The 25238-nt window shown below is 38.8% G+C and overlaps 1 protein-coding gene across 3 annotated transcripts in view; it reads right to left on the bottom strand.

Moving 5' to 3' along the window:
- ctnna2 (catenin (cadherin-associated protein), alpha 2) overlaps positions 1-25238 on the bottom strand; it is a 360950-nt gene that overhangs the window by 56202 nt on the left and 279510 nt on the right. For all 3 annotated transcript variants that reach the window (XM_056370618.1, XM_056370606.1, XM_056370611.1), the window contains exon 9: positions 18814-18966. In XM_056370618.1, coding sequence (XP_056226593.1) covers positions 18814-18966 — 153 coding nt within the window. The remainder of the gene's footprint in view (positions 1-18813; positions 18967-25238) is intronic.

Here is a 25238-nt window from a genome sequence, read left to right as displayed (position 1 = left end):
ATTAAGTTAACAGAAGGGCAGCCATGTTTCATAAGAAGCTCATCATAAAGCTTCTGGAAATTGATATATTTCCATTTATATTTTCCCAAAGGACCTGACCTGCAATATATTGCACTTTACCTTTAATAAGCTATCCGGGGCAAAAATCACATGGTCCTTATAGGTTTTTATTCACTCACCTAATTAATCAGCGGTGGGTGGCGCCTGCCATCGCTGGCTTGCGTTAGTCGGCGTTTGTACTGTGGTAAAAAGCCGTGGTTCTAATTAGGAGAGATGATCTATTTTCCATAATGAGAATTGATGGCTTTTCTTCTGCACCACCAAGCATTTTCTCTCTTTCTCTCACTCTTTCCAACTGAAGCCCCCAATCTCCCTTACTCCCTCACACAGACACACTTCAGAGCTGTACATAGAAAAGGACTAAATGAAGCACTATGTGATTAATGGACTTAATTTCCAGCAGATTTGACTTCACGGCGACAGCCCACTTCACCTCGAAAGCTTTCTGATTATTAGATTTAAGCCTGTGTCAAAAAGTCAAACAGCTTACAGATGAATGTCCCTCTCTGTCCTCTTTTGATCACCCACACAGTTTCCACCTGTCCTTCTCAAAAGCTTCACATCAATAAAATTTTTTTTAATCATTTTTAAGTTTCATGAACTGTAGACAGGATCAATGTCACATGATGATGATCAGAAAAAAAAGAGAATGAATAAGAGCAGAACAAAAAAAAAAGAAAAAAAGTCTTCCTTCTATGAGACTGCTTAGTTTAACATAATTTATAGAATAATCTGCAAAGCAGCTCAAAAAACGCTCCTGCAGGGGACAGATGCAGCGTCACCTTGTAAAACAGTGAACCCACATATACAATAATCTTGTTGCTTCCCATGGGTGTCAGAGCCTCCTAATCTTTGAACACAAAGACAGCCCCTGTCTATGTGGCTTTGCAAGCCTGTGCTAATGCTGTGTAAACATTGCTGCTGCTGTTTGCCACCGATTTAGCACATGTTAATATTACATGAGACAGAGGGGCCCTTTGATGATGTAAGTGAACACTCAAACTAGGGCTTTCCACCTCAGGGAAGGGGAGACGGGGCTGTGGAGCAGCTCCTTCGAGATTTCTTTCACTTCCGCATTTGCAATCCAGCTTGGTGGAGCAGAGCGGTTCATTTTCCCGCAGTCGCATCACAGAGGAGGATTGTTCTAGTTTCAAATGCCATCACTGAGGCAAAAATGAGTAATAAGTGAAACATATAGAGGCTGGCAACTGATAGCTTAAGAATGTGTTACAAAAAAATATATCATTGATGTGTGTGGTTCGGATTTTTCAGACATAATTTATGAAACAGTGGACCAGTTATAGTATCTTGTACTTGAAAATCAAAGATGTGTCTACAGGGACTTCCCTATATCCCTTACATCGTTATTTCCAAACAGATATCGACAACTTTGCTCACTCCGATGCACTCAGCTGATATCAAATCAATGCCAACACACAGCAAGTTAGATCTTTTGACAGGAAAGACCCGACGGGCGAGGAGGTTTGGCTTTTGGAATCAGAGAAAGATGATGCACAATTAGCTGCAAGCAGTGATTTGACAACCAGCCTTTACTGAAGCAAGTCAAACAATTTTGTATTCTGGATTAAAACGTGTTTCATTTATTCAGATTCCCATGTTGAATTTTTAATCTTAAACAATTTATTCCCACATCATGTACACACAACTGATTTATACATATACATGTATATTTTTCTATTTTAAAACACTGACTGATACTTAGATTAGCGAGAAACACTTCATGAGAGCTATGTTGTAATTTTGTATATTTTCATCACATGAAAGCAGTTGATCTGAGTAAAACATGATGAATTTTGTGTTTAATATCTTCTTCTGTATATAACATCATTATTATCAAATCACCAGAAAATAGAAACTGGCTAAAAATAACCACAACTGAATGAACAAGCCGTCTACCATGTTATCCAAAATCAGTTTTCATAGGTAGAATGAATGTTTCACAAATATGAATCAGGGTTTTAAACAATCTCACAGGCTCATGACATCTAATTTTAAGTGGTTTGCGTCCAAGTCAACCGAGAAATATTAAGATTTGTTTTTAGTTTTCTCACTAATTGAAAGCCGTCTTCCTCAGAAATCTGAGCAACAGCACGCAGGCTTGGCTGTGGCTCTTCTTTAATTTCTCCTCTGCTGTTTCACCTGTGTGCTCAAACCAATTCCCCTGATCTATCAGGAACCTATGGCCAGTTTGTGTCTACTGGGAGATGTCCTTCATTACTGCTGCACCAAGCTCCGATAATCCTACACCTCCCACAGCCACTACTGACGTTCGCTGATGATGGAGACAGAAAACTGACTCCTTTGTTTGTGGTTGCCCACTCTCTAAGGTCTCTCGTTCTCTCCATCTGTCTGCGCCTTCAACCATACACCAAAACCATGCATATAAGCGTGCCAGCTGGCATTATGTTCCTCTAAATTTTAAAACAGAATTCGTATGCACGTGCACACGGACGTACATGCATGCACAGACACACACTCCCGGTTCAATGTCGTCAATGGAGCTGTATAAGGACGAGCAGGCACGAGAATGAGAAGATCAGTTTCAGGAGAGAGAACAGACTCTTGATGAGCCATTAACCTGCTGTCGGTGAGGTAAAATGGCTGTGGGACGTGGTTTAATTTACCCTTTTATAAAGAGGTCGTTGAATTGATGAGCCACAGGAAAAGAGTTACACCCCTGGTTTGGTGTATTAGCAATGCTGACGGTGAACAGGTTGAGTGAGGAACTGGAAGAGCAGTCAATAGCTCCAATCAATCTCCGCTTTCAGAGCATCACTGCTACACTCATGGTCAAATCTATGAAACTAATAATATGGATTTGGGCAGGACTCTCATGGAGGAATGCTCCAATTTGAAAAGGAAATCATTTGAAATCTGTTCTGAAGCACTCTTATTTGTTTTTTTCCAAAGTTTTTATTGAAAATGGAGATCTATTTGGCGTAGTATGCGAAATGATTTCCATTTTTGCAGAACGTTTTATTTTGTCAGCAACGCTTCCATTTATCTATCTTTGGGTTGAGCCTTCTCAGCATTGAGTTTAAGATCTCTCTTTAAAAATATCCATCAGTGGGTACAAAGAGTCAATTTTCACTTTGAAATAAGCTGCCAGAGAGTTCTATGTGCTCTCTTCAGCATCCATTACAGTAGCTTTATGGATGATAAATTTTAGATTAATAGACAAAAGATGGCGAGCGAAGATCTCTCCATCAATGAAAAAGAGGAGAGAAAAAATTATGGCCTGTTCTGTGCATACATGTATCCAGGCCTTCTATGGAATTACAGATTGGCTGCTGATCCATTTCATATAAATAGATCTATACAGGGGTTAATTTTGGGTTTGTTTTGTTGGGGGGTGGGGGCTGCGTAGTTTCAGGGTTGCCATAGGTGTCTGCACATAGACAAAATCTGATTGATATCATTTGATGAACTGTTAATAAAAAAGGTGAGACAACCCTCTGCTCTGAACACTAAAAAAATAAGAGTAACGCTAATCAAAGTCAAAACTACAGCTGGTGACATTAAAATCTTTCTGTAAGTGGACTCTAATTCAAAGTAATATGAATGGAACTGACTTTTTAATTGTTACTGTACAGTAAAGTGGAATTAATTTACGTCTTACAATACATGACAATATAAACGGGCTGCAGACACAATTTCCAAATCTGGTTAGGATAATCTATAGATAGAAAAAGGAATAACGGAAAAAACTCTCTTTCATTTTAATTCTTCCTGTTGCTAGCCAGCTATCCATTTTGATACTCCAGTATCCAAAATAGTAGTTTGTAAATGATTTGTCCACCCACTTGTAATACCTTTGTAGCCCACCAGTGGACTGCGGCTCACAGGTTGGGAACCACTGGTCTACATACTAAATGGACTGCAGACCTTCTGGCAGAGACATTTTCAATTTTTTTACTTGAGACAACTGCATTCATTTCCGAGAAACCTCTCTGACACTCTGCACACTCTGCGTGTTTAAGTTTCAGAAGGGACTTGTGCATTGATACTCTGGCATTCACCCTGAAACCCCAATAACTTTACTTAACACCAGAGAATCCATTTTCCAAAAGATTGCAGAGCTCTCTTGGTTCACTTTCCCCACACATTAATGGCAGAAGCCTTGGACATGTGTTTTTATCCAACACATTGACTTTGTGAAAAAGTGATTCCACCTTCACTTGTAACCATTCCTGTTTGCATGCTTTTGCATAGTGCTTCATATATTCTGGTAATTATTACCTTCTGCCCGCTGTCACTCTGCAGTGTTATGACATTATAAGCACCTAACTGCTCAGCTTCACTTGCAGTTTTGTAGAATATACCATTGTCAGGGTTCTTGCTTATGGTATTGAAAAGATCTAGCTGCCTTTTTATCAGATTTACTGATTGAGACAGTTTAATGTCTCTGAACTGCAGAGCCTCAGACAGGTCTTTAAGCTCCTCAAGTGCATCCATCATAAGCCCAAGGTTTTTAACAGGAGCAATTGAACTCAGCTTTGCTGCTAACCCCTCAAACATACAAATGTCACTTGAATTTCAGTTGTCATCTTTACTCTCAGCTGCGATGTGACTGTACAGTGCAGCATACATCCTCCAAACAGCATTTACAGCTCTGAAAGATGGAGCCACCCACCTTATCCCTAAGACTCGACCAATCCTTCTCAAACATACACCTACTTCAGAGACTACAGCATCAAGCCCCTTAAGTTCTTTGGTGACTGATTATACAGAAAGTATAACTCGTCAAGAAAAGCTGTGAGGTGATTGCTCTCTGTGCAGTGCTTGACTGCATGAGATAACGACAGCTCCAACCTATGGTTCAGACAATGGCAGCCTATGACAGAGACTCTATCTATGTCATGTTTCAGCAGCAGTTCACTTGAGCAATTCCATCCGCGGGTCTATTCTCCAGGTCAAGAAGATCTGCGAAAGAAATTAACGGCTCTGAGCTGATTAACTGACGTCCTGAGATACACAATAAAACAGGACCTTTTTGATTATAAGGTGCCTTCATCCACAACAACAGTGAGCCTTGGTTGGGTCACTCTGACATGCCAGTAATGCAAGCCTCATCTCTTTTCATACAAAATGAACAATGCCTGCGCATGTGACATTTGAGTGAAGAACATGGCCAATATTTCCGCTATTTATCATCCGTAGCTCCTGGATGATCAGAGGAACGCCGGTTATTTTTTGCAATATAGTAAACTGTTCTGAAGACATTGTGGGCTGAGGCTAAAATTTCAGCCTGTGTTTCAAGAAAGCTTGATTTTTCTTCGTCTTTTCAGTATGACTTCTGCTAGATTGTGACACTGCGAGACACTGTGTTCATTTATTTTCTTCCTTAAAGATATCATTTGCTTCTCCATGTTGTTGCCATATGGGCCTATAGTAGTATAAACACAAGAGAACTTTAGTTTTCCTGTTCTCGTTGTCAAGCAGTGACCCTGCTTCCCTGCATGGTCTAAATTTTATATCTTGAACCATAAGAAATGTATGTCTATAAGTCTTATTCCAGCACTCATGTAGGTTCTCACTTGCTACTCCTACACTTCTCCTCTCTCCTCCCCAGGCTGTTCTGCTCCTCTGTCATAACGTGCCCTGTTCTGCTCAACTGCAGTAAAATGAGGAAAATTGACAAAGAAAAAGGAAACCCTTAATATTAAGTGAAAGCACTGATGGCATGACATGATGATGACAAATCTGACAACAGATTGAAAATGCGCCAAGGGACTATAGACTTGAACTAGCTTGTCCATTCAGTCTGCTACTTTTAAATCAAGAAATGAAACCATGATTGGATTACCTAGTGAACATATTACAAAAGATGTAAATGGAATGGGCACATGTGTGTAACTTAGATAGATTGGTGATGTCTGATGTAGCTTTTGAAGAAGTCTGTAAGCTTCTTCCTCTTTGTTTCACTCGTTTCTACACGTAACTTTAACCTCTGAAACTTTGAAATTCAAAGGAGATGCATTTATGCAAATTACACATATTACACAAGTGAAAATAGGAGTGTAAAAAAACGTAATAAACTAAAATTAAACAAAAAGCCCTGTTCCTATGAGAGGCAAGACAAATTCTACAAGCTATGTGATAGCTAGGAAATGGTCAAACCAGCATGCATTACCTATCCATGGTGTAAATTGCTGTGATATTCTGCTCAAACTGTGATTGCCCTGACAATGCTGAGAGGGTTGAATACGTGCTAGCTTGCTTGACGTTAAACTTTCACTAGAGCTCGGCCAGATGGCTAAATGTAGCCGTTGGGTACTGAAAATCGGAGGCAATCTGCTGCAATCTTGTATTATATAGTTTCATTTTGTAAAATCGAAACATTGTTTAAGCAGAATATCAGAGCAATTTACATACTTTTATCAAACGTGTCAGTTTCTGATTCATTTCTTTCCACTTATCAATCTGTCATCTGTGCTAAGGGTCGCAGAACTGCTAGGTAACTTTTAAGGAAACCCACTGGGAAATCAGGTGAACGTTCTGATGTTTGCATGTTCTTACATCATCTTACTTAGGCCTATGTTCTCCGCAGATATGAAGAAAATGTATTTTAGTCGTTTGAATTATTAAGACATAGCGTCCCCTGATGACGTAGAAGAATGTAGGCCTATTTTCCTGGGCTGAGCCCTGGGCATCCCCGGGCCCAATTTTGCCCCTGGACCTACACCCTTACCCATTCTGGCTTCTAAAATCTAAATAAGACATGGTCAATTATTCATTTTTTTTCAGTTTGACATCTTGATACCTGGATGACTGATATGACACAGAAATATACAAGGGATGTGGGATATACTAGAACTAAGAAGCTGAATATATCTGTGTGTACACTGTGCTTAGGAGAGAAGGATTGAGCGCTCCAAAACGCTGTAGCCTATATCCTTCACTGAGAATAGAATACAGACAGACATTAATTGAAGGTTCATAGCATGCAAGAACAGAAGGTTTTGGCCTGATGGGTAATAACTCCAGTGGCTTCGTGCTTCACACTGATTCCCTTTTGAGAGTTAGCATTTCCCGCTTCCCTGCTACGCTGTGAAGGAGCAGAAAATGAGAAGTGATCTATATGAGGAAGGGCACACACCCAGGGCTGATCATCATTATTACATCTGATATATAAATATTAGAGGAGATCAACTATGATGGTAACTGCTTTGACAATCGTTGATGTGCTAAAACTGTAAATATATGCCTTTTATAGAACCAATAACTATGATCGAGGTTGATGTTTGATTGGTGTGTGAACAAGAAAACAAATAGTGGCTAGATTTGTCTCCATGTATTGTTTTTTAAACATTTATACACACACACTCACAAGTTTTCCAGGCTATTCCAATGATGTTTATTAGACCAAAATATAACTACAGAGTCATCACATTGCTCTGTCGTAAATTACTGTTTGCAGTGCTTTACTCACTGATTAATCTAAAGTAGAGGTCAATCACTATGGTTCAAATTAAATATAATGTTATGAATTGTTCAAGAACACGACACTGAGTTCAAGGTCATCATCTAATCATTTCCTTACTAGATTTTCAGAAATGATTTTGTCCTCAGAACCCAGACTGAATATTAATCATCTCATGACTAATGAGATAAAATCCCTTTTTATGTATAGTCTCTACATTAGAGACATAATGGGACATGCCTGGATGTCCTGCACTTTGGAACACTATACTGTTCATATCCTGGAAAATGAAGATGATACATGAATCAGAGGTAAAAAGGCATCAAGAGACATCTTAAGTGATATATCTAAGCCCTCATGGACACATGACATAATTAAGGATTTATGCTGGGCTATATATCATATTACCATAGGAAGTCTACTTATTCAAAGCACGGAAGCTTGGTGTTATGTCAAGTCTTATTCCTCTTTTACTTTCTCTTTTGTCACATTTAATCTTGTGTAATCCACTTAGTGTCATATCTGCAAAACAGGAATTCCAATGCTTCTTGTCATGTAGCACCTTTACAGACGCTATCCCAGCTCTTAGCGGGGAATGCTGACGTTTGTTTTTGTCTCAGAGCTAAGCTTATCTCCACAGCAATTTGCTTGGGCAAGGTTTGGTGAAATGTGTCGCACAAACATTGCCACCAATTCATGCATTCCGGGAGAGATAATGGACCCTTGAGTTGACTCCCCAAAGCCTGCGGGTGAGGGTTGGGGGCAGTCTTTTGTGAATACATGCAGCTTGATGCTGCTATAATTTCCATTTGTTTATCTCTCTTTTCCCCTTTTAGGGGACAGTGGAGATGTAACACAAAGAATATAAATGTCAGCTTGAGGTAAAAAAGATTGGCTGCATCCTAGGGCACAGCTGTAATTCTTCAGAAAAGGGATGATGACCAATTCCCTCTGAGACACGTGGACTGAGTCACAGCGAAATTAACAAAGGCCCCACGAGGGACAACTGCCAAAGATGTCAGCGTTATTATTAGAATCAAAGTTATACAAATTATTTATATATGAGCCGTATTTATGTGCAGTATATGCGTAATGTTTTTAAATACTTTTACTTATTGCGTTTAGCTGGTGTAAAATATTTGTTTGAATATCATTTGGTGATCTGTCTGCTATGAAATAACTTTGAAAATGCAACAACAACAAAATATATGGTAACAGCAACCCACTGCAGGAGGGAAGTTCATTACCTTATGATCTTACAAGCAGGGAAGAGCTCAGTGCACACATTTATCAAACCTTGGCCTGTAATATTGGTAACTGTAATGTTAGTATTGATCGAATTACTGTAAAAGGTTTCCTCACATTAAGACTACCCATGATACACTGCTGTCAGTAATTACTGCAGAGGGTAATTATGTTTTTTACAGTATTTCTCAGAAAAAAGCAGCCCCACAACTGAATCTTTTCAGCCTGGTTAACTTTTCTTCTGCAGCTTCTCACACTGATTCAATAGAAGTATCAATATGCCAGTGACAAAGACAAAACTGCCTACAGGTATGTCCTTGTTGAAAACTAGGCTCGTGCTCTTGGCGGTAAAGATGGGAAATGATTTAGCCTTACTTGAAGAGCATTATTTATGTTGTCTTTTTGATTTAGATGTTGAATTGAAAATGCTTTTCAATTAATTTAATCTTGTTAAATAATGAAGTTTTCTCTTAGCATTTTATGTGTGAATGAAAAATGTTTTCTCTAATTATTCGGGCGGTATAATTAGAAGCATTTTGTACACATGACCTTGCTGCACTGAAGTTATATATTTTGTATTTTATTATAACTTGCACATCATCAACACAAAGCTGTCAACACAAGTTTTATTTTTTTTTTAAAGTGAAGCAATACAAGACATAATATCAATTACCTATAAAATGTAATTAAATATAAACTTTAAAATTGAATGTCTATGTGCATGTTTCCACAATTGGATGACTTTTTACTGTCTTTGAAATGTGCAGTGCAACTTGTTATTGGGCCTCAGTTGCCTTTAGGTTCATAATAAATCCCATCAACCATTTGCATCTCTCCTTGAAACACATCTACATCTCTGTTTGTGGTGCAGGTTGCATGCAATCATTAACTAGCATTCCTTTACAAATCACACACTGATGCAGTGGTGAGTCCCTTGAGCCAGTCCGACTAAACCCAGCTCAAGGTACTGTTTATCATATTGCCACTGTTTTGGTTTAGCTCCTGTAGTTTCAGGCTTTGGTGCACTTTATATCTAAAATCCCTTCATTTTTGCTACTTTGAGTACCTTAAATCCCTCCTACCTCTTTTCCTGACATCAAACATGACTGTCTTCATTTTTTTATTCAATTATATCGGCTGTCATACATGCCCATATTTAAGAAACGCTTTATTGAACTTAACGATTTCTGTCACATCACTAGAACTCAGTGGTATCAGAAAGCGCCTAGTCTCTGGGGATATCAGGGATATTATACTCTCTTGACCTCAGTCTCTGACCAAGGACCCTCATTCCCAGTTTGGTTCAATCATCGATAAGTCTCAAGACGTTTTTCCCATTTCCTAATGATGGAGCCAACTCTGCTTTTTACACCCTATACTTTAAAAACCCCTATTGTACAATTCCTCAGAGCTTTGCTTCTTCACTATTCTGTCTCTGAATTCTGATAGACTGAAATGACTGTACACTTTCTGTTCTGACAAGCCCTGCAATGTGTAAGAAGCTTGGATCTGTGTCCACTAGACACCTTTGATGGGCAGGAAAGTGCTGAAAGGCATACGGAACAAGAACCAGTGAAAAAAAAATCACTCAGAGGCTTTTACAGGTGCTTGGTAAAAATTCTAGTGTCAGCTAGCTAGCACCACTTTATGCTACAATACCACTAGGAAACATGGGAGTACAAAAATTTACAACTTAAATATATATATATATATCATATATATCATATATAGTATATCAGTATAAACCTATGCAAAAGACCCTACTTGGCCGGTTTTGCGTCCACCCAATGTGCTCCCATCAAAGGGTTATTCTCTTTTTGAGAGTTTTTCTTTCAGTTCCTTCATGGTAAGCATTGGCATTAACTCTCACCTCCTCTAGCATCAGTTCATGAAAAGTGACACTGATGAGAAGAGCGTCTCTCTCAAACACAGAGCAGATTTTAACTTGAAGCACTAAGAGGTGACCACAAAAAGAAAAGTTTCTTTTTTTTCCTTTTAATCTCTATTTCGTAAAATAAAATAAAAGCCAAGAAGAAGTGTGTCCCTTAGATAAACAACAGTGGTTCATTCTAAATGATTGCATCGAGTAGAATTTAGATGGGTGCCATTTTCACCTAATGTTGATATTGTTACTGTGGAATAATTGAATACTGACTCAAAACATTTCTCTTTCTCTCTTTTGCATACTTATATTGTGTGGAGAGATCCTGGTTTGAACCATTCCACTACTTGTTTGTATTAGGCTACGTGCCAATGCTTGTATATGATACCATTTAATATGGTCAAAGGGTTAAATGAACAAAATTAATATGAAAGTGGATAAAATCGGGGCATTGAATATTTTATGAAGGCAAAGTGCACAGACAAGAATCCAAATGACAGAAATCGTCGTAGCGAGACAATGTTTGAACATCTGCACTCTTTCCTTTCTTTTTTTGGCAATGAGCTCACCTGAAAACAACTCCAAAAGAGAAACACCTACGGTGGATTAGTTGGGTGTGATGTATCTTTCTATGCACTTCGGTGGCTTCATCTTCCAAAGGCAGATTTCCTGTGAGGCTAATATCTTTGTATGAAAAGAGAGGATTAATGTTGGCCTAAAGGTTTGGGTCATCACAAATAGATCTGTTCCAACAGTGATCCATCCACTTCCTGGTTAACTGTCCAGTAAAGTGCTTAATGCAGTGGCCCCCAGAATAATATTTACTGCTGCAGTCCGTCTCATGTCGCTGAGCCTTGAAGGCCAATTCAGTATTGGTTACATTCAACTCCGTATTGATTATGCATAATTACTGAAGGTATGTCTTTCCCCTTGACTCTGCTCATGTCCAAAGTAAGGTCACTGCTGTAAATCCAAAGTAAGAGAAGCTAATGAACTGATCAAGGTAAAGTGAACAGCCCAACTTAATGCAGCTACAGTATGTATGGAGGAATTGCATTCACATCTTGGTGGATTAAGCTGCAGCATTTGTGTGCAAAAAAAGGAAAAAAAAGACATTTATCATTAATGTAGATTTCAGGTATCAATAACAGCAAGCAAAATAAGAGAGCAAGTGAAAGACTGCTAAGAAGGGTAGAGAGAAATTCACAAAAGATTCAAATAAAAGCATGTACAAAAGCCTTACACAGGGAGTTAATTGTAATCAAAACAACATACAAAGACAATACATAACATCGCTTGCAGAGCAGTAATAGGAGCCAAGCAACTGCATCAAGTGGAGTACATTGCACACATTACACACATTAGAGACTTGTCTACCCATTGAACAATTCTCCTCTTGATTAGAAAAAGCATTGCAGAGATAAGGCCCCATTAGAGATAAAGAGATATGAAGAGTGTCCTTCATAACGGCACAGCTGTTCAAGAGAAAGACTCCAACATGGAGTCAAGGTCAGAGGAAAACCTCACTCTGACATTACAATAGTGATGGAGCGTAACGTCCTTTAGATGTCCAAGAACTGCTGGCACATATAGATTCTCACTGCAGAGGTAATAAAAAGAAACTATGGTAACTTTAAAAGATTGGATATTCATCTTGTGTTTGAATTAACAAGAGCATAACAGTGTGGGCAGCACTAAGAGCTCAGGCTGGAGCATCAAGAGGCAGATGTAAGGAAGTAAAAACTGGAGAGTGGTGATCCGTCTGTGCTTAATGGTGTTAAATGGGAAAGAAATACATAACAAATACATATATACAGACGTAAAAACAGCATGGTAGGGAGGGGGAGTAATGGCACGGAAAGTTCAGTATAGCTCTGGTATGGGGGAAGACAAAGCAATTTTCTTTTTTTATAAAACTGTATTTAGACTTTTATTTAGTCTATTGTTCTTTGTGTTAAATACATTACATCACATAAAAGAAAAATGAAACGGAAAACAGAGACAGACAGTGAGACAGACACATAACCCACCAACCGAAATCAAATAACCTGCATATCAAATCACATTTGACACGTAATATCAGGCCTAACATCAGCATTAAACATGAGCAAAGACCAAACACCAAACAGGACATTTTTAAACAGCACTGTAAAAATAAACCACATTATAATGTGGCAAGATTAGTTGCTCTTTGAGGCAAACTCTACTCTACTAATTCTACAGTATACCCCTTCCCAAAATGGATCAATAATTAAACACACCACTTCTGGCCTATCCCCAGCTCCTATGAATGTTTCCATTCTTTTAAAGTAACTATATGCAAATGGTGAATTACACAGAGGAGAATGACAGCAGCATATGAGCACCGTCACTCATCTGTATGCATGTACTTGTGTTATGAATGACGGTCGAGGGACTTTATGCTCTACTCCCTTAGCAATGTGAGCACATAGTGATGATTAAATGGGGTGTGATGAAAAGTTCACTGTGTTGGATGAGAAGTCTGGAATCTTACGCTTAAATTCCTGATTTTTAAATAATTAATGGGAAAGAGAGGAGATGTGGGAACGATTACATGAGAAGACATGGATTGTACAGTGGTGTGGACTGGACTAGTTTTATGTTTTTTTTTTGAGTGTTTTATGTCATAGCTTCTGTTTAATATGTGACACTAATGGATTTGGCTTGGCAATAAGAAAGTATTTTGAACACATGCAGTTTGTGAATATAAAAAAAACATCTACTGAATCCTTTAATAATGGAATTTTTTTATTAAAAGTCTAATGTTCTACTTATGATATTGCTGTAGCAAATAATTCAAATATAACTTTAGAAGATAATTTCTCATTCGTTCAGGGAAAAAGAATAATATCTCCATTAATAGTGGCCAGTATTGAGCTGCTTGACTTGAAATATTGATAAATGCTGTGATACTTCTCTGCCAAATGATCTAGACTATACTTAAAACATGGGAAATAGATGAGATTCAACATAGAAGACTATGTCTCAGTCGATTTAAAATATGAAATAATGCACAGACTGATATTTTAAATGAGATGGGAAATATTTATATAGAATATTTTTCCTTCTACCAATGGATCACTGTCAACTACCACAACGAAACACCTGTCAAAAGGGGCTCTTGTTATAGATGGGGAAGTTATTTCTGCTGAGTTAGGATTAGGTACATCTCATTAAAGTTAGTCTTGGGAATTAATTAGTACAATCCTGTGTTAATAGACCAATGATACAAGGAAAACCACAATTTTACCCCTCAAACCCTGAGGAATAACTAGCTCTGCTCTGATCTCTTACTTTTAAAATACCTCCCCCACTTCTTACTGCTTTTCTGTGACAAATAGAGAGAGCTGAAATGATACAACCTCTGTGTGGAGTTCACTTAAAATATCATTATCACACAGAAAGAAACATTGTCAGAAGTCACTTATTATGGAAATTATGGGTGAAGTGCAAGAGTCTTTTCTCTGCCTGCCAAAATGAGTGTGAATTAATGTGTGAATAACTGCACATGTCAAAGGTTGGAAGTGACTACACACATACTGTACATATGTATATGGTGAATGTGAAACTCTTTGCATAAGTAAAGAGCTAAACAAGAAGGCATGACCTACGCGAATGCAAAATTTAATTCGGGAATCATAGAGAACATTTTCCTAACTATGGCAACATCATTGCATTAAATTTCACAGAGCCATTACATGTCATTAAGCCAATGATATACCCAGTTTAATAATTACTGGTTTCCTGTCGCTGGTCAAGATGGTGTAATGAGTTTGATTTGATTAGGAGAGCCCTCAAGGTGATCTTAGCTCTTCACTGAGGTGAACAGAGAACAATGGTGGAGAAACGAGAGACGCTGGATATGGAAATGGAAATGAAACAGGCAAGGCACTTTTCCCTGCGATACTGTTGATCGTGTCCAAACTCCAGGCTAATGGCTTAAGACAGCTCATCCCTGACATCAGGGGAGATGACTGCAGTGACATTGATCATGATGTTAATTAGTCTAATATATTAGGATTGTGATGGTGGCGGTTGTGAAGACCGTGTCTGTGATGGCACGAATAATGGTAATGACAGCAATGACAATGATATTGCCAAGTATACAGGATTGCCTTGAGTGTATTAGCTAGCTGTATCTAGCTAGCAAGGACCAGTAATGTACATTCTCACCCTGACAAAAGGGTAACATCCTATTATGATATAACTACCCTTCGTGATATATGGGGAGAGCAACTTTGAAGAAACACACTTTAGATGTTGGAGGGAAGGAAGGATATTGTATGTGTTGGAGTTATCAATAATTAACCTGTACAGAGGAACTGTGTGCACAGCTGTCAAATAGTGCTGCATCTAACATGTGGTGACATTCTCATCTGTACACTTAATTCTCAGTTCTCTTTCGAAAACATTGTCGTAGTTGCATGAACAAAAACACCATCAAACATGCCGACATTAAATTAAATAGTTTCTTTGTGAAACTACGGTATTAAAACGTAAAACAGTCTAATGAGCCGACCCCCAGGTAATAGTGATTCTTCTTTAATAAGTTTGTTCAAAAGATTTGAACTCTTAATGTGTGAGAGCTGCGTTCATGTCCATCCACACAGATTTCTCATTTCCATCACTTGGCCAAAAAGACAGTCTAACTGTGATTTTACGGTCACAGCTGGAGATCTCTAATGGGACCTTATTGACGAAGCACCTCATCATCTCATGAAGCTGACATTCATATGCATGTGCTGCTCAGCCAGTTACAGTATGATGAACCTATTTAACATCACAGAGCTGTGGTTTAGCACAGGGTCAGCAACATGTCTTTTCCAATAAGTCTTGGTTGACTTATGACCCATGGACTGACAAGTATCTCTTCTAGAGCTTCACTTCTCAGAGTTCAAATGTTTGCTGTATTTGAAACATGCTTCCCCCTGTAAAAGGCCTCTATCGGCTTAGGGCTTAAAACCCATTTACTCCAAACCTTACCACCACACTGATGTTTTGTCAATATGCCATGTTACCAGCCCATGTAACTGCGAAACATCATGCAACAGGTGAGACATAGTGGCGTGAGGCAACCATGGGAATGTTCCTTAGTGTTAACATGAGCCTGCTAGCCCCTGATTGACACTGAAGCAGTCTCTGTAGTACCCTGACACTTTAAATCTCTTTCTCCATGAGATTCTCAGTCTCAGCACAGATGTGGAAAATCATGGACGTGCCTAGCAGCTAAAATCTGATGAATTGACAAGATGTTAGTAACAACCCTGTAAATATCTTGTATCAAGGATATCCATGCTATCGTGCTCCAAGTAGAATGTGTAAAAACATTGCCCTTGTGACAGCTGAGAAAATGCACCAGCTAAAGTGAAGAAAAATATGCAAATGACCACATCAGATAATCATGCACCATATTCCATGCGTGTAATCTTTTTCTTTTTTTGAAATTTGGTAGTTTTTCTCCACTTTCCCCACAAAGCTGAATCTTATTTAACACAAATAACTTTTTTAAATAAATGAAATGATTTCGTCCGAGATTGCGCACAAATAGCTGTATGGGGGTTCATTCCTGCCAACACACTGCCAACGCACAAGCTTGTGATAAGCCAATTCACAGTCAATGAGCTATTTTCTGCTTAGACGGGGGCTTACACTCTATCTTCTTAGCATATAAACAACTGCTGTGTACCTCACTGTTGCCATATGCTTTACATATCCATGAACCAAAATTTGCAAAGGGCAAAAACAATGCAACATGTCTTCCGTTTTTCTTCCATGAGAGGAACAGAATCCATCTGCGTAAAATGTCCTTGGCCTAAACAAACTTTCAATATTGTCGAATGCAAAGGACAGCTTTTGAGTGCAGCATCAGTCACATCCTCCCTCATCAGCAAACAGCTGGAGCAGACCGAAAAGGGCACACAAATCACTCACTCTCTCGGCTGATGTCAAAGGAAGCGGCACTGCTGTTTTAAGCAACAGTATGTTAAGAGAGACGCACATAAAGGGTTCTAAAGGCTCCTTTGAATGAGCCACGAGAACAATAGGCAAGTCCCATCAAAGGGCAGAGGAATTTATCACAGGGCTTTTGCTTATATCGCACTGCAGAAGGGGGCGACAAAGAAGCAAACTCTATCCGAACCTCTCATGGAAACAAGAGATGGTCAACGTGTAAACCTTTTGACAAAAGAATCAAAGCTGATCTGAGTAACACAACAGCTCTTTGTCCATATCACAACTGTATAGCTTGTAAAGATGGACTGTGCCTAAACATCATGGATAGTCTGCATAACATCTGCAATTGCAAGTGATAGCCAAGCCATACCACAGTCACTGTGGTATAAACATGGACTAGATGGAGCCTACTAACAGTCCTGGCACCCTATATTTCCACAGTACCAAGTACCACAATCATAAGCCATAAACAAAACGCATGGAGCCTGCATGGGTAATTTCGCATGACTCCTTTGGTATCATGATAAGAGTCAAGTGCTCGTCCACACTTAGAGACTCCAAAAACACCTGGAGTGGGTGATGGGCCCATGCTGTCATATGTTAATGCTCTTTCTTTTCCATGGGTCTTTGTGCCTTACCTCACTGTTTCAGTAATGTGTTTAACTGAAAACAGATACACTTTGATATTTTTTGTCAGGAACTTTGCTTGAAACATGTACACAAATATCATGATACAGCAGAGCCTATCAGAAAATAATGTGGAATGATGTTGCATTTTATGAACAACAATACGATACTATTGGGATTTATACTTGTAGATTATAACTTCAGATTTGGGTTTTGACCAAGATGGAACAACCAAATGAATTGGAAGCTTCTCACAGTTTGACTTCAGGTCCAATTTTCAATATGAAATTTCAAGCTGAGTGACACTTTTTGCTTTACTTTCCATGCAGTAACATGAGGTGTGACATACTCTAGCTGCACGATTTTGACATTTATTAAATTCCCATTCTTACGAGTAAAAGCCTCTTTCCATAGCATCTATTTAACTTACAAACCAAGCCTGAGGAACCAACAATGGATCTGTGTGTAAGTGGAGGCTCTCAGTGCCTGTAGCCTCACACAGGTAAATAATAACTGCCTGTTATTACATATCCTGTAGGTAAGTATACTATTTATATCTTTATGTGACCTACAGTTGCTATGATGACCAGATAATTATTTGTTAACATTTAGAGAGGTGCTGCTGTGGAAGGCAGTTAGAAATTTGTGAATTTCAGATTCACTAGAATAGTGTCACTATCACACACAGTTTAGTCTTAAATGTATGTAACTGAATCAAAAGTCAAATATTCATATATTATCCAGGTCTGTCTAAATTACATTTTGAAAGATAACAGTGGACAGCATTACGTAAGGTCAAGCTGTGGCTTGACCAATACACCTTATTGGCTAGTTGCATCACCATAATATGAAGGGAAAAAAACACAAAACATTATTTTCTAGCTGTGAGCAGCAACACTATTCAAAGAAGCTGAGCTTTGCACGCTCAGCTGCACGCCCAGATTGTTATTTCTAAAATCAAAATAAAAGTCAATGATGTTTGAAGCTTGAAGCTGTGGTTTGTAATGCGATTTCAGCCACAAATGTCTGCACATACAGTTAAGAAGAAGAGCATGTTTATAAGTGACATGTACTTTGATTCAGCTAAGTTACCACATTGCAAATTATTTATAACAACATTTTTCCATTTTGGGAGAAAAACCCTTTGTATGGCATTCAATCAGTGAGAGAAAGAATGTGCATACAAGATCTGGGGATCCCAACGAAGGGGAAGTGCGTGTTTGTGTGTCTGTGTGCCTGTGTGTGTGTAAGGAATTTGATAGTTTACATGGGTACTGTAATTTTTCAAGTTACTGACACATCTGCTTTTCAGTATAATACTTTTTTTTAAATTTCCCACTAAGGATGTTCTATTGAAGTTTCACTAACCACTACCAGATATTAAAAAAAACAATAAAACATATTTTTGTCAATATTTCAGGTAGTTAAACACATGTGACTGTATTATCTCTCTTTCTATGTAGTGAGGAAGGTTGGTCTTGCTCAGAAAGAGCAACTGCTCTGTGTGTTAGCTGAAATCTTCATTTATAAGAACAGATATGAGGAGATGTATGTGTGCCCCCATGTTTAATTCATGACTGACCTCCACCAGCTTGTTGGCATGTTCACGGAACACCTGGGCGTACTCCTTGACCTCCTTCTCGTTTCCGCTCTTTGCCGCTTCAATGAGCACCAGCAGAGGGACGTTGGTCTCCAGGAAAGAGTCTGAGATGTGGTCCATCACTGCCTTCCTCAGCTAGAATACAGAGGAAGAGAGATGGGGAAGAGGTCATATCATTAATAAAACCTAAGAAGACTTGACTATATTGCATTCGACAATGATTACATATCAATTGGTGTTGTAATGAATATGGTTTTAGTAACATAATGGGGTGGAAGAGAGAGAGAGAGAGAGAAAGAGAGAGCAAGAGGGAGAGTGAAAAAGAGGAGGAAAACTCTCAGCAGGCAGGGGTGCAAATTGCTTGTAAGGTGTCATTTCCCCATAAGGCCTTTTAACTGGGGCAGACTTTGCGACTTATATCATTGTTTATGGAATCATTTCAGACCAAACTGGCAGGGGATTGGTTGTTTTATAAGACAGTAAATGGACCCTGACCCCTGCTACTCACCAGGATATCTGATGAGATGCCAGAGGGAACAGTATAGAAAGCACAGCAGACAGGTTCTTTATCTTACACATAGAGGGAATTATTCACATGAGACCAGTACTGAGAGACAAGAACACACTATAGGGAAAAAAGTGGATTCCCACACATGCATCACCACATATTTGTTTAGAGGCAGCTTTCAGTCTTGAAGCATCCCTCAGTAATTTCTAGTAATTATCTGCACAAAAAATTGTCCGTACACATTTTTATTTTTATCTACACAATTAATTCACCTTTAATATACTGCTTTAATATAGTAGAGTATTGTTGTGATGTGCCATAACGGTAATAGCCTAACAACATAACAAAAACAAATCAATTACTGCAGAGTTGACAAAGGAATTATTAAGAGCAGTGATTCCAGCTAATTCTCTTTATTCATAGCACTTTATTAAAATGCCTTTAAAGTATCAGTAACGCATTTACGTTCTACACAAACTGAGAGAGCATAGATTGTATGCATACTACCCAATGGGTATGCTAACATGGACAAAGATCTCCTCTGTCCAGTTTAGTTATCACTTGTCCACACATACAAATGATGGCATTAAACTGAAAAGTGCTCAATTAACAACATGGATGACAGAGATTTGTTTAACTTTTCAAACCATGTTTTTAAATTAGATGTAAAGCAAACATTGTGACCATATCCCAGAATTATAAATGTTGAAGCATCAAGAAAGAGGGTAAAGAAGATTAACTGTTATGAATGACAAGGGAAAATTCATTTAACCAAAAAAAAAAAAAAAAAAAAAAATCACATGTAAGTCTTTCAGTCACACTTAAATAACCTGCAGCAATTACAAACTTAATTGCCAGTCCACAGAGTGAAGGAGAACAATGGTGAATTATGGCTTCCTGAGGGCAGATAATTCATCACTATCGCCCCTGGAAAGAGACTACATTTCGAGGCTCTAGTGGACATGACCAGGCTGCAAATGTTGTAAACAATCTGAAACCTACACTGTGTAAGCACTCCTTTGTCCACAACGCTATAATCCTGGATCGCTGATTTGAAGAGATGCGTACTGCGTGAATTGTGAATATTGCATCTTTTTCACTCCACAGAGAAGAGACTTGCATCAGTGCAATTGTGTAACCTTGCTCTTCTGTCACCTGGTGGGAAGGGTGGGAAATCAGGGCAGACAAAAATCTTGCCTTTGCAACAACCATCTTCACACTATGTGAGTGTTGTTACAGCACAGGAGACAGGTGTGGCAGAACCCACTATCATTCTGGGACAAGTGAAAAAAAAATGCTATGGGTTGGTTGAGCTATGATTAGCTCACCAGTGCTCTCACTGCTGTAAATAAAGTAATGTGGTGCAATGGAGGGATATTGTTGAACTAAATGCACATACTTATGCACAGTCCATTACTGTGACATGCACTTATATTTCATACTAATTCTAACCAAGGACGGGCTGTCACAGCAATTAAGGATTAAAGTCAACTTTTGGATCTTGGATCAGGAACATAAGCATAGCATTTTATATAATACAAAACAGTACAGTACAAGTTATACACTGACTATACAGTATAATACTATGTTTTTGCCATGTGTTTTCCCAACATAAGCTTTGAGCCCATGGTGATGTCTAAAATTGTGAAACAGGGGACCAGAAACCTGAGAGCATTAAGTGGCAGAGTGCAGGACTTGGTCAATGGGAGGGTTGCCCCATTTCACCACATATGCTAAGCCTAGGGAAGCATCAACTTTTGTCTCATTGAAACACACTCTCAGACTTACCCTATGTCAAAAATGATAAGGATTAAGATGAAATGACTGACATAAGTGACAGGCAAAAGTAGAAAAAAAGAAATGTTTGTTCTGCTATCTATCATTTCAGTTCTGATATACATCACTTGTGTATTGAAGGCAACAGAGTCATAAAATGATGCTCCCTCTGTTCACCGTATCCTTATGTCTGTTAGAATGGCTTTCACTGACTTGTTTAAAGAAATTTTCTTATGCTAACTTGCTTTTGACTTTGTATGTTATTTACTTGTCAGACATGGATTTGTTTGAATTCAATATTAAAAAGCCTATAGACCATCTTTTTTGGTTTGGCTGTGAATTAAAAAAAAAGTGTGTGGATGTAAGTTTTATAAATCTACTGGGTAGAAATATTCCTGTTGTTATCGTTGTTACTGAGAGGAAATCACTAGCTGACGGTACATACAGGCGCATATGTATATAGTATATGTGTAAGAGGTCTAGGTCTCAGGATACTCACGAATGCCCAACAGTAAAAGTGATCCTGATGGTGGGTTTGAGAGGAGAAATGATACAGACGAGTGATTTCTCAAGTCGCAGGCTCTCCTGCACCATCAGCATTCTAATGCCCACACACCACTCCCACAGAAATCCATCTTCAATCTTTCAGATCTCACCTCCCTCCATGCTCCACCCCCACCATCTCTCCTCTAACACTCCCTCTGTATTTCACTAACACTTATAGGAAATAGACCTGGAATTCCAATAGATAGCAAAGGCTCTGCTCATTATAAGTTAGTGGGGCGGCTATTTGTCTCCCCAATCGTGCAATGCCACAATGGCTCTAGCTCTGAATGCAATGGCTTTTTGTTTTACATATTAATATGTGAGACTTCTGGAGAAACGTTATGGGTGTTGTTATTGTTTCCAGAGTTTCACTTGTGCCATACGTTTCATTTTCCCAGAATGCCATTAGCATGCTGGCTGGCAGCATAGGCAGGGGAGATATGTTGTAAACGAAACTCAGCGGTGAGGCAAGACTGCTGTCATTATGGATACACAGACATACAGCTAGATAGAAACATAGAATAATAGTCTGTGGCCAAAGGTATATGGACACATTTTGGCTATTTTCATTTTCATTTCATTTAGTTTCAAATAAGGAAAATGTTAATGATTTTGTGATTTTTACAGTTTTGTGTCAATGGTTTGGGGAATGCCATTTCTAGTGCCTCCATCCACATAAACTAGTCCGTGAGATGTGGTTGAACGCTCTGGAAAAAGCTACCCAGATGACCTAAAGTTCAGATTATATGGTCAAACTATCATTTCTAAAGTCAAGAATGAACTTTTATGCATGAGGTCCGGAATGAAGTGTTCCAAGTTTGGTGTGGAAGAATTTGACTGACTTGTAAACCCAATCCCACTCAACACTTGAACTGCTGACCACGAGCCAGGCCTTACCGCTCAACATCACTAATGCTCTTGTGGCTGAATGGGAGGAGCAAATTCCTGCAGTCAGGTGTCAAAGTCTTTTAGAAATCCTCTGCAAAAGGCTGGGGACTATTATAAAAGCACATCGATACTGTTTTTGGAATGAGATACTCCAGTTATCAAATAGGGGTGTAATGTCGTCTGCATACTTTCTGAATGTCCACACACTTGTGCCATATTATGGATCATTAGGTACGTAACCAATGTTACACTGCGCCCTAGGTGTTAAGCAGTATTGCAGAGGCGTTAGAATGACCCTGGTTCAATGTGTCATCTCTAAACATTCCTGAGCTGCTCATTAGCCAGTTGGAGGTAGGCTATGTCTGAGTGCATGGATGAATGAATGAATAAATGAATATATGTTTGAGTTCTTTAAAAGACTCATTTAACCTTTCAAAATACACTTCCCCACCAAGTTCAAGCCATGGGACACTTAGTCCTTGGTAGTGCTATTTTAGGGGTGTTTTGGTTTCAATCTTCACACAACCTTGACAAATGATAGATTGTTTGAAAGATCTACATCACTTGAGTCTATCTGTGCAAATCATTTTTGCCATTTAAGTTATTCTGAAATTTTAGTTGTAAAATAAAAGTCTCACCTTTAAAAAGAGACCAGGGTTATGCCTGTAATCAAAAGGGTTGTAGAGCAGTAATCTTTTTATTTCAGGTATATTATTATCAGGCTTTGCACAAACATTGGGGTGTAACAGGTTAAGAAAAAACATGAGAAGGAAATTGGAAATGATGTTGCAGAAATGGTTGCCATTAAAGGCTTTTTCTAGCGTTTTGATAATTTGAGACATACATTAAGTACACCTCCTCCTTTTATCACTCCATCATGCCTCTTGCCCTGTACACCTCGTTACTCCTTCCAAAGAAGAAAAATAGCTAAAATGAACAAGAAGCAAATCCCACCTGATAACTGAAGTGGCTAACAAGAAGCTCTCTGAAATAATTAAGACGGTGCATATGCTTAACAAAACTTGACAGATGAATATCTGTGTTGCTCACTGATAAGTGGGAGGGCTGTGTGAGCTTCAAAGATGAGATTCGCATTAATTTGGCGCATTTGCTTTTTAATGGGGGGGAAATGTTTGCATTTTGTGGGATTACACACCTGCTCTGTCACAAAAACAGATGCATAGGGGAAGGCCTTGCAAACATCCGCTATGATCAGGGTATGACTCAAAAACAAAGAAATGGATTCATGTTCAAAGGATTGCAAAAATATAGACAGAATTATAATGTGTGTACACACATGCATTCAGTCAAACTCTGCCGACTTGACTTGTTTACAATTCAGTGGAGTCTTTGCAAAGGGTGGAAAACATGAATCTGAATTTGAAAGGGAAGACTGCGGTGGATTTCTGAATGTTTACAGTTGCACTTCGGCTTCTGTTATGTTTCATTTGTGATTCAGAACACATAGCGGTGGGTACCTTGGGGTCAGCACAGGAAAGTTTCTTATTAAAATGTCAAGAGCAATCACAGCATAAACGGCTAGAGTCACGGCTGAGGGGAAACAGCCTGAGCAAATCAAAAATTAAGTAACAGCTCTCATATATGATATCTAACAGGGAGCATGGGAAGATGATTAGTGAGAGGAGAGCAGAGAAATGAAAGGGGGAAAAGAGGGACTGACTGATCATAACAGTCTAAGGACAAACACATTAGATCCCTCATCCCAGAGTCTTCATTTGATGTCTTCTGTAAAATCAAACACTGGCCAGAGGAATCCAGTTTTAGAAACAAGGAAAAGGTGCATTGATGGCGCTTTTACATCAAGGTGTTTATGTCCCCAAAGGAAACTGGCACAGGCAGATACTGCTCATGATACACTGACTGCTGATCACCTGCATCTGCTTCAGTTATTTTTTTTTAATAATAAGCTTCTGATTATCTGATCAAAAAATGTAATTGAGTGTAGTATTCTACCTAGCCCTTTGAAGTAGTATTCAATCGGAAGTAACCAAACGTACTGACCAGGTCCACTGACTCTAACTGCTTCCACTACGACATTTACCTGTTGTTCATTATAAAAACATGTCCTGTAGTGCGGAAAAGACATGCCTGTTCCCATGTGTGGCGATGTATAAGAAAGTGAACAAACCAAATCTTTGTTGGTGGTGGTGACAGACAGAGCCCTGGCAGCCATGCTTACTTCAGGACAAAAGCCAGGGATTATTAAAATGGTTTAACAACATTAGAGGTAGCAGAGCATTCACCGGGTAGTAATACATCAGTCAGACAACCTGACACTCTTCTCAACCTTCAGGCCTGCTTCATTCTTACTAGGTGACTGTAAGCTGTTAGGAAACCTTTTCCCTGCTATGGCACACACCAAATAAAAAAAAAAAGAAAAAAAGAAAAAAGACCAATGGTTCCCCCACTAATCATCAACAACTAAATGATCACAAAGTATTATTCACATGTGGGATTTTCTTTATGTGTCGAATTTACAAAAATTTGCGAAGCTTGAGCTTTAATGACAAGCATTTACCTTATGTTGTCGCTGAATAACAATGTAAGGTTTGGCAGAATATTCCTATACCAACATGCTGTCTGACATTAGGTTTGTGTGAACAAGCTTAGTCTGTGGTGATGCAGTCTGGATTCGGCAAGCTGGGCCCGTTACTGTACTAATGTGATT

This window comes from Seriola aureovittata, chromosome 3, assembly GCF_021018895.1.
Source record: "Seriola aureovittata isolate HTS-2021-v1 ecotype China chromosome 3, ASM2101889v1, whole genome shotgun sequence".
NCBI classification, from domain to species: domain Eukaryota; kingdom Metazoa; phylum Chordata; class Actinopteri; order Carangiformes; family Carangidae; genus Seriola; species Seriola aureovittata.
The sequence above is the reverse complement of the archived record's forward strand: the minus strand, read 5'-3'. Positions and strand labels throughout refer to the sequence as shown.